Raw genomic sequence first — 11,683 nt, 5'->3', positions numbered from 1 at the left:
TCCTAACTCTACCTCTCTCTAACTTGGTTGAATACTTCAGAAGACGGACAAAATCAAGTTCCGAAAGTCCGGCGCATTCCTCACATCGATTTTCTAACTGACAGGGCCTATCCCTACAGTCAGAACAAGCGGTGTGAGGATCTACCGAGGCCTTCGGAATACGCCTATTACAAGACCTACATCGTCTATGGGTGGGGGCTTGTGAAATGTCAGACATCTTGAATCCAAAGAGTTAGCCAAGTGGGGTTTCAAAATCAAGCAAAAGATCGTTAACCGTTAATCAGAACTAAATAAAAGCTATCTAAGCTAATATAAGAAGGTTTCCAGTAAAGCGACAGCCGAAATCAAAGAGAAATACTTCACCAAAAGCCGTGAAAATACTCGAAGATCATAAGCGTATCCCAGAACGTCTTGCCGGAAGCACGACAGAGGAAAAATTGAAGAGGTGTCAACAAGAAGTACTATAGTACCTGGCCACAGGTGGCGCTGTAAGTACACCCCTTTCTAGTATTGTGATAGCTGGCGTATCCCTCCATAGAATTCTGTCGGGCAACGGAGTTGACAGCTACATGATTATCGGGTAAGTTTAATATTGAAAAACTGGGGCGTGATTGAACCACGACCATAGATCCCTCACCAATTAGACTTCTCCTTCATCAACATCCCCCCTCTCTACCCCTACATCTCCCCACCCCCCATCCTCATTTTTCCTCAGCACTTGCGTTGGTCAGACGTGTTTTGTTTTGCTCTGCGTTGTTTTGTGTTTTTTGGAAGATGTCCTACGTTTTAGAGATCCCAGCTCCCAAGTTGAGTATTATATTTGTATGTTTGGGATTTCTAGGTAGCGACACTTATTCTTAACCAATTCGAAATTTGTATTTTTCCTAACATATAAACCTTTAGCTATTTAATAGGGATTATCTTTCGACGGAGCTGGAAGACTAGCCATTACCCTCTCTCACTCACACAGTGGAGTTGCTGACCACATTCTCATTTATTTTAGCTATTTTGATTAAGCACTTAGGTTTTATTGAATTTCTTGACTTATTTCAACAATATCTATTAAAAAAAGCTATGACTAAGGATTCATATAATCAGTATATGCATATGTTAAAAGTGTTGTAAGTTAAAAAGACAGAAGAGAAGAAACCAAAAGGAAAACAGTTGGGGCCTTAAGAATACTGGAAAGAACTTCTTTACTGTTTACAGTTTGTTCTCCAAATCCATCTTCAGTCCCAGCCTCCTATATTAAGTATATAATCTTTGAATTTCATACACAGCTTAAGAGATAATGGAAAAATCTTATATCCATACATTGGTCAATATATAAAAGTAATAAAAAAATAAATTACTGTATCTAATGTACAGTACTTTATATTTTATAATATGCAACCTCGCTGGAGGTCTCTATTACTGTACCTATAAATCACTTTGTATAACTATAGTCCATTTCTTTTAGCGAGGCAGATTTGCACCGACTCGCAGCGGTGCCCTTTTAGCTCGGAAAAGTTTCCTGATCGCTGATTGGTTAGAATTATCTTGTCCAACCAATCAGGGATCAGTAAACTTTTCCGAGCTAAAAGGGCACCCCTACGAGTCGGCGCAAATCTGCCTCGCTAAAAGAAAAGGACTTTAACTACACTAACTTAATAATTACCTTAATAGGACAGACAACCAAGAAAATTTAAAAAATAGTCAGTAAAGAAGAGAGATAATTTCCTAAATTAATGTTCTAATACAGGCAAAGTTTCAGAGCAATAAATCTTACAAAATATATAGTTCTATCAATAATAATATGTACTACAAAAGATCCATCCACACATTTTGGGAGGAACGTAGAGAGTAGAGGTCCCCTTTTTGTTTTTGTTTCTTTGTTGATGTCGGCTACCCCCCCAAAATTGAGGGAAGTGCCATGGTATATGTATGTATGTATGTACTACAAAAGATCGTTTCCTATTTCTAAATACACAATTTTTTTTCATTACTGTTCTCTTCTTATTCGTCGGAATATTCCATATGCGACACTTCCACTACGGCAGTGAGGCCAGCCTGAATTTCGCTGTTATGCTTTTCTATCTGAAAACAAGAAACTGAAATTAAACTTAAAAAAAAAAAATCTAAAATTTGTAATTTCACTACCAACATAAAAGTCTTTTGCTTAACCCTTTTACCCCCAAGCTATTTGGAACTTTCCAACCCTTAGCCCACAGGAGTTTTTTTTTTTTTTCAAGCACATTTTGCAGTATATTTTTTTTAAATTGCTCTAACAGCCTTGGTGTTTGTCATAGAGAGGTCAAGTTGGTCTCATTCTTTTTGAAAATGCCTGAAGTTTCTCATAAAATTATAAAAAATATGCAAAAAAAATTCAGATAGCAGTTTTTTTACAAGGACGTACCAGTACGTCCATGGGGGTAAAGGGATGAGTTTAGTGAAACGTACCAGTAAGTCCATTGGGGGGTAAAAGGGTTAATGCTATCGAAGAGCTAGCTTCTCGGCAGATATTATAGAATAGTCATCTTCATTTATTCACAGCGCTTTAATCAGCTGTTGTGATCTACAAATTTGTTGTTTCCTTTCTATCTGGTTTGTTGCTAATTAGTTCATTGATATTGCTACATGTACATTTATTGAAGCTTTTATTTTGTGTACAATACGTATTTCTAATGCCACATGGCTAACATTAACCCTTTTACCCCCAGGCTATTTGGAAATTTCCAACCCTTAACCCCCAAGGGGTTATTTTTTTCTCAGCACATTTTGCAGTATATTTTTTTTAAATTGCTCTAACAGCCTTAATTTTTGTCATAGAGAGGTCAGGTTGGTCTCATTCTCTTGGAAAATGCCTGAATTTTTAAAAAAAAGTTATCAAAAATATGAAAAAAAAAATTTTATAGCATTTTTTTGCAAGGACGTACCGGTACGTCCATGGGGGTAAAAGGATGAGTTTTGTGAAACGTACCAGTACGTCCTTTGGGGGTAAAAGGGTTAATGATAAACACATATGAGGAAATATAATCTAAACCTAAAACCTACTGACCGCCAAAAAATTGTACTAAAATATGTTCAATAGTCATGCACAAAAAAAGTGAAACATTACCGTTTGCAGAATCTTTTGGAAATTCTTAGCCACAAATAAGTCAAATTGGTGAATTTGTTCCTTCAACAGTTTGGCTTCCTGGATGATTTTCAGACGTTCCTTCAGTAAGTCTTGCGATACAATTTCGTCTTCTGTTTGACTGCGCCAAATTTCATTCCATGTCCTGTTAAGTGAAATATAAATATTTCAGATAAGTATAAATTTCTGTTCACCAGTGCATTAGATTACTGATTATTTATATGAAAAAAATATTTTTCTCATAAAACCATAGCAAAGGTTTAAAGGTCACTCATGAATGGCAGAGGCAAGGGACAGTGGCAATGCCCTAGAGACTGCCCATATGTAAATATGATCAGGGAGGGCCAGGCAATGGCTTCCCGCAAAGCCCCCATCCTTAGCTCACAAGGATGGTGAGGTTGCAGACACTACAAGAAACTATAGAGCTCAAACGGGTCTCAACCCCAGTCTAGCAGTTCAGGGACATTTCTCATACGCTACCACAACTTTAACATGCATACTGTACAGTATGTTCAAATTCATGGTTTAAAACCAGCTGCAAGTCTTTGGTTTAACAAGCAAAGGCATTCTTCCATCACATGCAACAAGTTAACCACAAATAACTACTTATACCCTTCCCCCACTTTTTATGTAGCCTAGAAAAGGGATTTTGACGAAGGAAAAATCTATTTCTGGGCGAGGAACCTGTGTCGCCCAGTAAAATGCTCCTCTAGCACCATTTCTAAGGCATAGTTATTGCAGAATATACCAGAGAAAAAAAAGGATGCATGGAATGCCAGGAATAAACCCAGCTCGCTCACTCTTTGAGTGTCGGTATAGTAAACTGGGGCGTGATAGAACCACGACCATAGGTCCCTCACCAGTTAGACCTCTCCTTCATCAACATCCCCCAGAACAACGAGGTGCCGTCACAAATAACCACTCATCCCCTCCCTCACTTTTAATTGTAGCCTAGAAAAGGGATTTTGACGAAGGAAAAATCTATTTCTGGGCGAGAGACCCGTGTCGCATAGTGAAATGCTCCTCTAGCACCATTTCTAAGGTATATAACTGCTATATATTACCAGAGAAAAAATTGCATAGGGATGCCAGGTTGAACCCAGCTCGCTCACCTATAAAAATGTTATTTTCATTAGTAAAATAAATTTTTGAATATACTTACCCGATGATCATGTAGCTGTCAACTCCGTTGCCCGACAGAAATCTACGGTCGGGATACGCCAGCGATCGCTATCCAGGTGGGGGTGTACTCAACAGCGCCATCTGTGGTCAGGTACTCAAGTACTTCTTGTCAACAAGAACTCAATTTTCTCCTCGGTCCACTGGTTCTCTATGGGGAGGAAGGGCGGGTTCTTTAATTCATGATCATCGGGTAAGTATATTCAAAAATTTATTTTACTAATGAAAATAACATTTTTCAATATTAATCTTACCCGATGATCATGTAGCTGATTCACACCCAGGGTGGTGGGTGGAGACCAGCATACATGTTAACAAAGAAGCTAAGTATCCCGTATTTCATTTTATTAGTTATTCAAAAATAACATAAAATAAATAAGTACCTGGTAAGGAAGTCGACTTGAACCATTACTCTGCCTTTATTAAGTACGTCTTCCTTACTGAGCGTAGCGGTCCTCTTAGGATGCTGAACGACTCTTAGGTGCTGAAGTATAAAGGGCTGCAACCCATACTAAAGGACCTCATCACAACCTCTAACCTCGGCGCTTCTCAAGAAAGAATTGACCACCCGCCAAATCAACAAGGATGCGGAAGGCTTCTTAGCCGACCGTACAACCCATAAAAAGTATTCAAGAGAAAGGTTAAAAAGGTTATGGGATTATGGGAATGTAGTGGCTGAGCCCTCACCTACTACTGCACTCGCTGCTACGAATGGTCCCAGGGTGTAGCAGTTCTCGTAAAGAGACTGGACATCTTTGAGAAAGAATGATGCGAACACTGACTTGCTTCTCCAATAGGTTGCATCCATAACACTCTGCAGAGAACGGTTCTGTTTGAAGGCCACTGAAGTAGCCACAGCTCTCACTTCATGTGTCCTTACCTTCAGCAAAGCAAGGTCTTCTTCCTTCAGATGAGAATGTGCTTCCCTAATCAGAAGCCTGATGTAGTAAGAAACTGCGTTCTTAGACATTGGAAGAGAAGGCTTCTTGATAGCACACCATAAGGCTTCTGATTGTCCTCGTAAAGGTTTTGACCTTTTTAGATAGTACCTAAGAGCTCTAACTGGGCAAAGTACTCTCTCCAGTTCGTTCCCCACCAAGTTGGACAGGCTTGGGATCTCGAACGACTTAGGCCAAGGACGTGAAGGAAGCTCGTTTTTAGCCAAAAACCGAGCTGCAAGGAACATGTAGCCGTTTCAGATGTGAAAACTATGTTCCTGCTGAAGGCGTGGATCTCACTTACTCTTTTAGCTGTTGCCAAGCACACGAGGAAAAGAGTTTTTAATGTGAGGTCCTTAAAAGAGGCTGATTGGAGAGGTTCAAATCTTGATGACATAAGGAACCTTAGGACCACGTCTAGATTCCAGCCTGGAGTGGACAACCGACGTTCCTTTGAGGTCTCAAAAGACCTAAGGAGGTCCTGTAGATCTTTGTTGGTGGAAAGATCCAAGCCTCTGTGGCGGAAAACCGCTGCCAACATACTTCTGTAACCCTTGATCGTAGGAGCTGAAAGGGATCTTACGTTCCTTAGATGTAACAGGAAGTCAGCAATCTGGGTTACAGTGGTACTGGTTGAGGAAACTGCATTGGCCTTGCACCAGCTTCGGAAGACTTCCCATTTAGACTGATAGACTCTGAGAGTGGATGTCCTCCTTGCTCTGGCAATCGCTCTGGCTGCCTCCTTCGAAAAGCCTCTAGCTCTTGAGAGTCTTTCGATAGTCTGAAGGCAGTCAGACGAAGAGCGTGGAGGTTTGGGTGTACCTTCTTTACGTGAGGTTGACGTAGAAGGTCCACTCTTAGAGGAAGAGTCCTGGGAACGTCGACCAGCCATTGCAGTACCTCTGTGAACCATTCTCTCGCGGGCCAGAGGGGAGCAACCAACGTCAGCCGTGTCCCTTAGTGAGAGGCGAACTTCTGAAGTACCCTGTTGACAATCTTGAACGGCGGGAATGCATACAGGTCGAGATGGGACCAATCCAGCAGAAAAGCATCCACGTGAACTGCTGCTGGGTCTGGAATCGGAGAACAATACAACGGGAGCCTCTTGGTCATCGAGGTAGCGAACAGATCTATGGTTGGCTGACCCCACAGGGCCCAAAGTCTGCTGCAAACATTCTTGTGAAGGGTCCACTCTGTGGGGATGACCTGACCCTTCCGGCTGAGGCGATCTGCCATGACATTCATATCGCCCTGAATGAACCTCGTTACCAGCGTGAGCTTTCGATCTTTTGACCAGATGAGGTGGTCCCTTGCGATCTCGAACAACTTCCTCGAATGAGTCCCTCCCTGCTTGGAGATGTAAGCCAAGGCTGTGGTGTTGTCGGAGTTCACCTCCACCACCTTGTTTAGCTGGAGGGACTTGAAGTTTATCAAGGCCAGATGAACCGCCAACAACTCCTTGCAATTGATGTGAAGTGTCCTTTGCTCCTGATTCCATGTTCCCGAGCATTCCTGTCCGTCCAATGTCGCACCCCAGCCCGTGTCTGATGCGTCCGAGAAGAGACGGCGGTCGGGGGTCTGAACAGCCAAAGGTAGACCTTCCTTGAGAAGAAAGCTGTTCTTCCACCACGTTAGAGTAGACCTCATCTCTTCGGAAACAGGAACTGAGACCGTCTCTAGCGTCATGTCCTTTATCCAGTGAGCAGCTAGATGATACTGAAGGGAGCGGAGGTGGAGTCTCCCTAACTCGATGAACAGGGCCAGCGATGAAAGTGTCCCTGTTAGACTCATCCACTGCCTGACTGAGCATCGGTTCCTTCTCAGCATGCTCTGGATGCATTCTAGGGCTTGGTTGATCCTTGGGGCCGACGGAAAAGCCCGAAAAGCTCGACTCTGAATCTCCATACCCAGGTAGACACTGGTCTGGGATGGGACGAGCTGAGACTTCTCTAAATTGACCAGGAGGCCCAGTTCCTTGGTCAGATCCATAGTCCATCTGAGATTCTCCAGACAGCGACGACTTGTGGGAGCTCTTAAAAGCCAGTCGTCTGACGGAGCCGGACACAAGATCATGGTACTGCTGCACAGTCTGTGAACTGTCAACCATGGGGAAGCGAGGAAGTACAGCGACAACCCGAAACTGTCTAGACTGTCTGGGTAGTACAGACAACTCCTTATCGGGTTGCTGAGGTTGCCGCACTGCGTCACAACAAGTCACCTCTGCTGGTTGTTGAACGTCTTCCCAGTGACACACTGACTCCGTAAAAAAAATCCTCTATCAAGGACTAAGCTTGGACTGCATGTCTTGCAACAAAGCTCAAGGTCTATGGGAGCAGGTGTGGCAACAGACGGGGTTAGCGACTGAAGCGGAACCAATTACCCTCCCTGGAAGCATGTTATGCTTAAATAAAAGTCCATAGGAGGCTAAGCAGCTTAAGGCTCCTCTCCTCAAGGGAATATCAGAAGGAGGGAGAACAGCACTTTCTCATCTACAGGAACCATACCCGAGAAAAGCTAGGTTCTCTCAGTGAGGGTTTCACTGGTGCAAAAGCAGCAGACCAGAAGGCAACGTTATGAAACTGCTTGACAGTCTGTGAACTGTCAAAAACTGAACTGTCAACCACAACAGGAGCGTGAGGACATACAGCACTGGTGTATAAGTAGCAGACCAGAAGGCAACGTCATGTAACTGTATGACAGTTTGTGAGTTGGCAACAACCAAAGTTGTGTGGGGAAGCCTCAACTCCTGACTGACTAGTTTGCTGCTGGCGAGTGGCGGAAACCACAGTGTGTTGCGGAGGCTGACACACCGTGTCAAAACACGGCAGCTTGTGGTAGCTCACGCACGGCAACGGAGTGCTCTGTGTGTGGGAGTCATCATACATCTGGCAGGGTTGACTTGTGCATGGGTGGAGGAGCTCTCACAACAAGAGTGTGAGAGCAGGAAGCCATGCCGGGCGCACAACCGTGGGAGGTGTAGGCCCACGGGTGCATCGTCAACCTTCTCCGCAGTCGGAGTGTGGGAGCTGGCAACAACAAAAGCAGAGTGCTGGAGCGTGGGAGGGGCTGCGGTGGGTTGAGGAGCATGCGGTATGGTATGCGGAGCATGCTGTAAGGTATGCGGCTCATGCTGCATGGTATGCGGAGCATGCTGTAAGGTATGCAGAGCATGCTGCATGGTATGCGGAGCATGCTGTAAGGTATGCAGAGCATGCTGCATGGGCTGCGGAGAATACCGCATAGTGCTGGAACCCGGCAGCTCTACAGAACCTTCCCACTGCTGATGCGGTAGCTCACGCATGTTAGCAGATGGTGCAGCAAGAACATGCGTCTGGCAGGGTGGACTGCGCATCGGTGGTGGAGCTCTCACAGGTGGAGGGTGGGAGCAGGCAGCCGCAGTATCTGCTGAGCGCACAACCTCAGAGGGTTGTAGGTTAACAGGTGCATTGTCAACCTTCCAGCATGATACTCCTGCATGAAGGAGCAAGCTGAGACTGTATAGTCTGCAGCATGGACCACTAGGGTCTATGAAAGACAACAACAAACGGAGCTACTGTCCGTTGTGACTGAGGGTCTAAAACCGCTGGTGCGGCAACAGACGGAGTTACTGCCTGTTGCGGTACCACCTTGCCTCTCTTGAGAGGTGTGCAGTTGTCGTACTGCAGCAAGTCCGAACTGACCCAGTGGCTACACCTAGGCCGTTGGACTTGCGCGGAAGGGACCGACTAGCACTTAAAAGCTGCCAGATTTGGTCCATGGTTTCTGCGAGAAACCTCTTCCGCAGACGAGGAATAAATGGGCTCTCTCGTCTTTGTGTGGGTGGGGTGATCACGTCGGCAACGTGTGTAGATACACCCGAAACCACGGAGGGAAACGTCTGTTCGTTGATCAAGGCCTGTGGAACCCATAAGTCCTTCGACATTACTTCTCCCCTGGGCTTGGGAGCTTGTAAGAGGTATCGGACTAGGTGAACAACTGGCACGAACAGACGAACCCTCGAACGCAACACTGAAACACTTTGCGCATATCACTTTATCACTTTTGATTTTCTGTTCGCACTTATTTCACTGAACTCGAAACTTTAAGTGGTTTGTACCTGAAACACGCAATCCTATCCTTCATTAAAAGGTAGTAATTGCGAAAACAGTATTACAATGTAACAGAAAAACATAATGAAAGATAAAGAATTCAGTGGCTGGAAAAGAGACTAAACACTAGATCAAATAAACTACGTTTAAAATCTCTCACAGCATAAGGCCTGGGAACAAGAATAAAACTCTAGAAACGTTTTACCTCCTTCCCCTATAGCGACTAGGGAGAAGAGCAAAAAAAACGAGAACAACGTTACCCGCTTGAACGAAACGTTTATCCTCCTCTCTCTCCCTCCGTCTCTATCTCTCTCTCTCTCTCTCTTGACTTAGAACCTGAGAGAAGAGCCCAATTATATATATCGTTAAAACATATTATTTGTTAAAGGAAAAAAACTGAAAGGTTTCCCAAATAAAAAGTTCCTTTATTAGAATTAAAACCATTTAAGCTAAGAAAGAATGAACGAAACGCTAGAATCGGTTTACTCTTACTGCAACGTGAAACCGTGAAATACTCTCTCTCTATCGTAACGATAGAGCACAAGTTGAACGTTCTGAACGTCAACAACTGCGGAGACTAAACAAAACGTTAGTTCAACTTTGAAAACAGTACGAGACTATCAAAGAAATTCTTTCAAAAACATTAAAATTAAAATAGCATAAATTCTTAACAGGAAAAACGATATGACGGGCTCAATGTTAATAAACTTCGGTTCCAAGTAAGGACCGCCTACTATTAGGAAAGGTCGCATATAAACAAACATAAAAATTAATTTTTATAAGTTTATAATAAATGGAAGTTAATCGAAGAGGCCTATAAATGGCGGAGAGATATAAAATAAATCTATAACTTTGTTAAGCAAAATTACCAAAAACCTAAACACACTTCCGTCTAAGGGAAGGGTGGTGTAAAAAGTGAAAGAGAGTCTATACTCTCTTCGAAACCACTTCCGTCTAAGGGAAGGGTCGGCCATTTAAAAGTGAAAGAGAGTCCATACTCTCTTCGTCACCATAATTAAATCAAATTAATTCCAAAAGCTTGCTAAGCTAATGATAAAGCTTCCTGAATAGCGAAGGCTAAACTCTAGAGCAAATACATCACCAAATCGTGAACAATAACTCCAGAATCAACAGCGTATCCAAGTAGGTCTAGCCGGTGGCACGACAGAGGAAAAATTGAGTTCTTGTTGACAAGAAGTACTTGAGTACCTGACCACAGATGGCGCTGTTGAGTACACCCCCACCTGGATAGCGATCGCTGGCGTATCCCGACCGTAGATTTCTGTCGGGCAACGGAGTTGACAGCTACATGATCATCGGGTAAGATTAATATTGAAAAGGTGTCGATATATAATACTGGGGCGTGATAAATCACAGCCAGAGGCCTCGCACCATTTAGATATCTCCTGTCAAAATCCCCGAACAGCGAGGTGCCGTTCAACGTCCCCTACTACTAACAATCCCACGCCAGTGACGTCACTCCTTTTTAGCACGCAATTTAATGGGGTTGTAAAATCCGTGTGGCAGGAACTCATTAAATGAAGAATTAGTTTGTGATAAGGCTGAATCTACACCTAGTGCCTAAAAAGTATTATAAAAGGATAAAGAACTACGACACTTACTCTTTCAGTTGGTTAATCTCTCCTTGAAGAACGTCCTTTTTGAGTTTCCAAGCAATCTGCAGTTGTGATATCTTCTCTTGTCGGGATACTAAGATTCCTTTAACCTGTTGGATCTTCATGTCCTGCTCCTCAGTCTCTTCAAGACACGACCTCACTCCTCGATCACTTTTGGCAATGGCTAGCATGCATTCACTATGGACAGAAAAGTACAAAGAGAAAAGAGATAAAATCGTCATTAATTTATTGTAAAGATATATTTTATCATATAAGAAATAGTTTTACCAACTTTAGCAAGGAAATAATTCTTTTCCCTTCTATAAGCAACTTTAAAATATGGGACTCAAGAATATTTCTTAAAGATACTTGAAATCCAGAACTCAATATTGTCCCTAAATGATACCTTATCTTTAATAACCTATTTATATAACCTCAACACCAGGAAACTAGAATTAATTCTTTTTTCTAAATTAGATAATTATCAATTAACTAAATTAAAAAAAAGTTAACCCTTTTACCCCCAGGCTCTTTGGAAATTTCCAACCCTTAACCCCCAAGGGGTTATTTTTTCCCAAGCACATTTTGCAGTATATTTTTTTTAAATTGCTCTAACAGCCTAAATTTTTGTCATAGAGAGGTCAGGTTGGTCTCATTCTCTTGGAAAATGCCTGAATTTTCTTAAAAAATTATCAAAAATATAAAAAAAAAAATTTATAGCATTTTTTTTGCAAGGACGTACCGGTA

General features: G+C 42.8%; 1 protein-coding gene across 1 annotated transcript in view; it reads right to left on the bottom strand.

The window, feature by feature from the left end:
• Positions 1 to 753: 753 nt before the first annotated feature.
• The window catches only part of LOC137620499 (kinetochore protein Nuf2-like), a 41,916-nt gene continuing 30,986 nt past the window's right edge, over positions 754 to 11,683 (bottom strand). Inside the window, exons 8-10 of the mRNA XM_068350677.1 lie at positions 10,943 to 11,134; positions 3,098 to 3,260; positions 754 to 2,076 (exon numbers count right to left, since the gene is read on the bottom strand). Of these exons, the coding sequence (XP_068206778.1) occupies positions 1,996 to 2,076; positions 3,098 to 3,260; positions 10,943 to 11,134 (436 nt within the window). The 3' untranslated portion in view covers positions 754 to 1,995. The remainder of the gene's footprint in view (positions 2,077 to 3,097; positions 3,261 to 10,942; positions 11,135 to 11,683) is intronic.

This window comes from Palaemon carinicauda, chromosome 27, assembly GCF_036898095.1.
Source record: "Palaemon carinicauda isolate YSFRI2023 chromosome 27, ASM3689809v2, whole genome shotgun sequence".
In the NCBI taxonomy this organism is placed as follows: Eukaryota; Metazoa; Arthropoda; class Malacostraca; order Decapoda; family Palaemonidae; genus Palaemon; species Palaemon carinicauda.
This window is presented reverse-complemented; position numbering and strand designations above follow the sequence as displayed.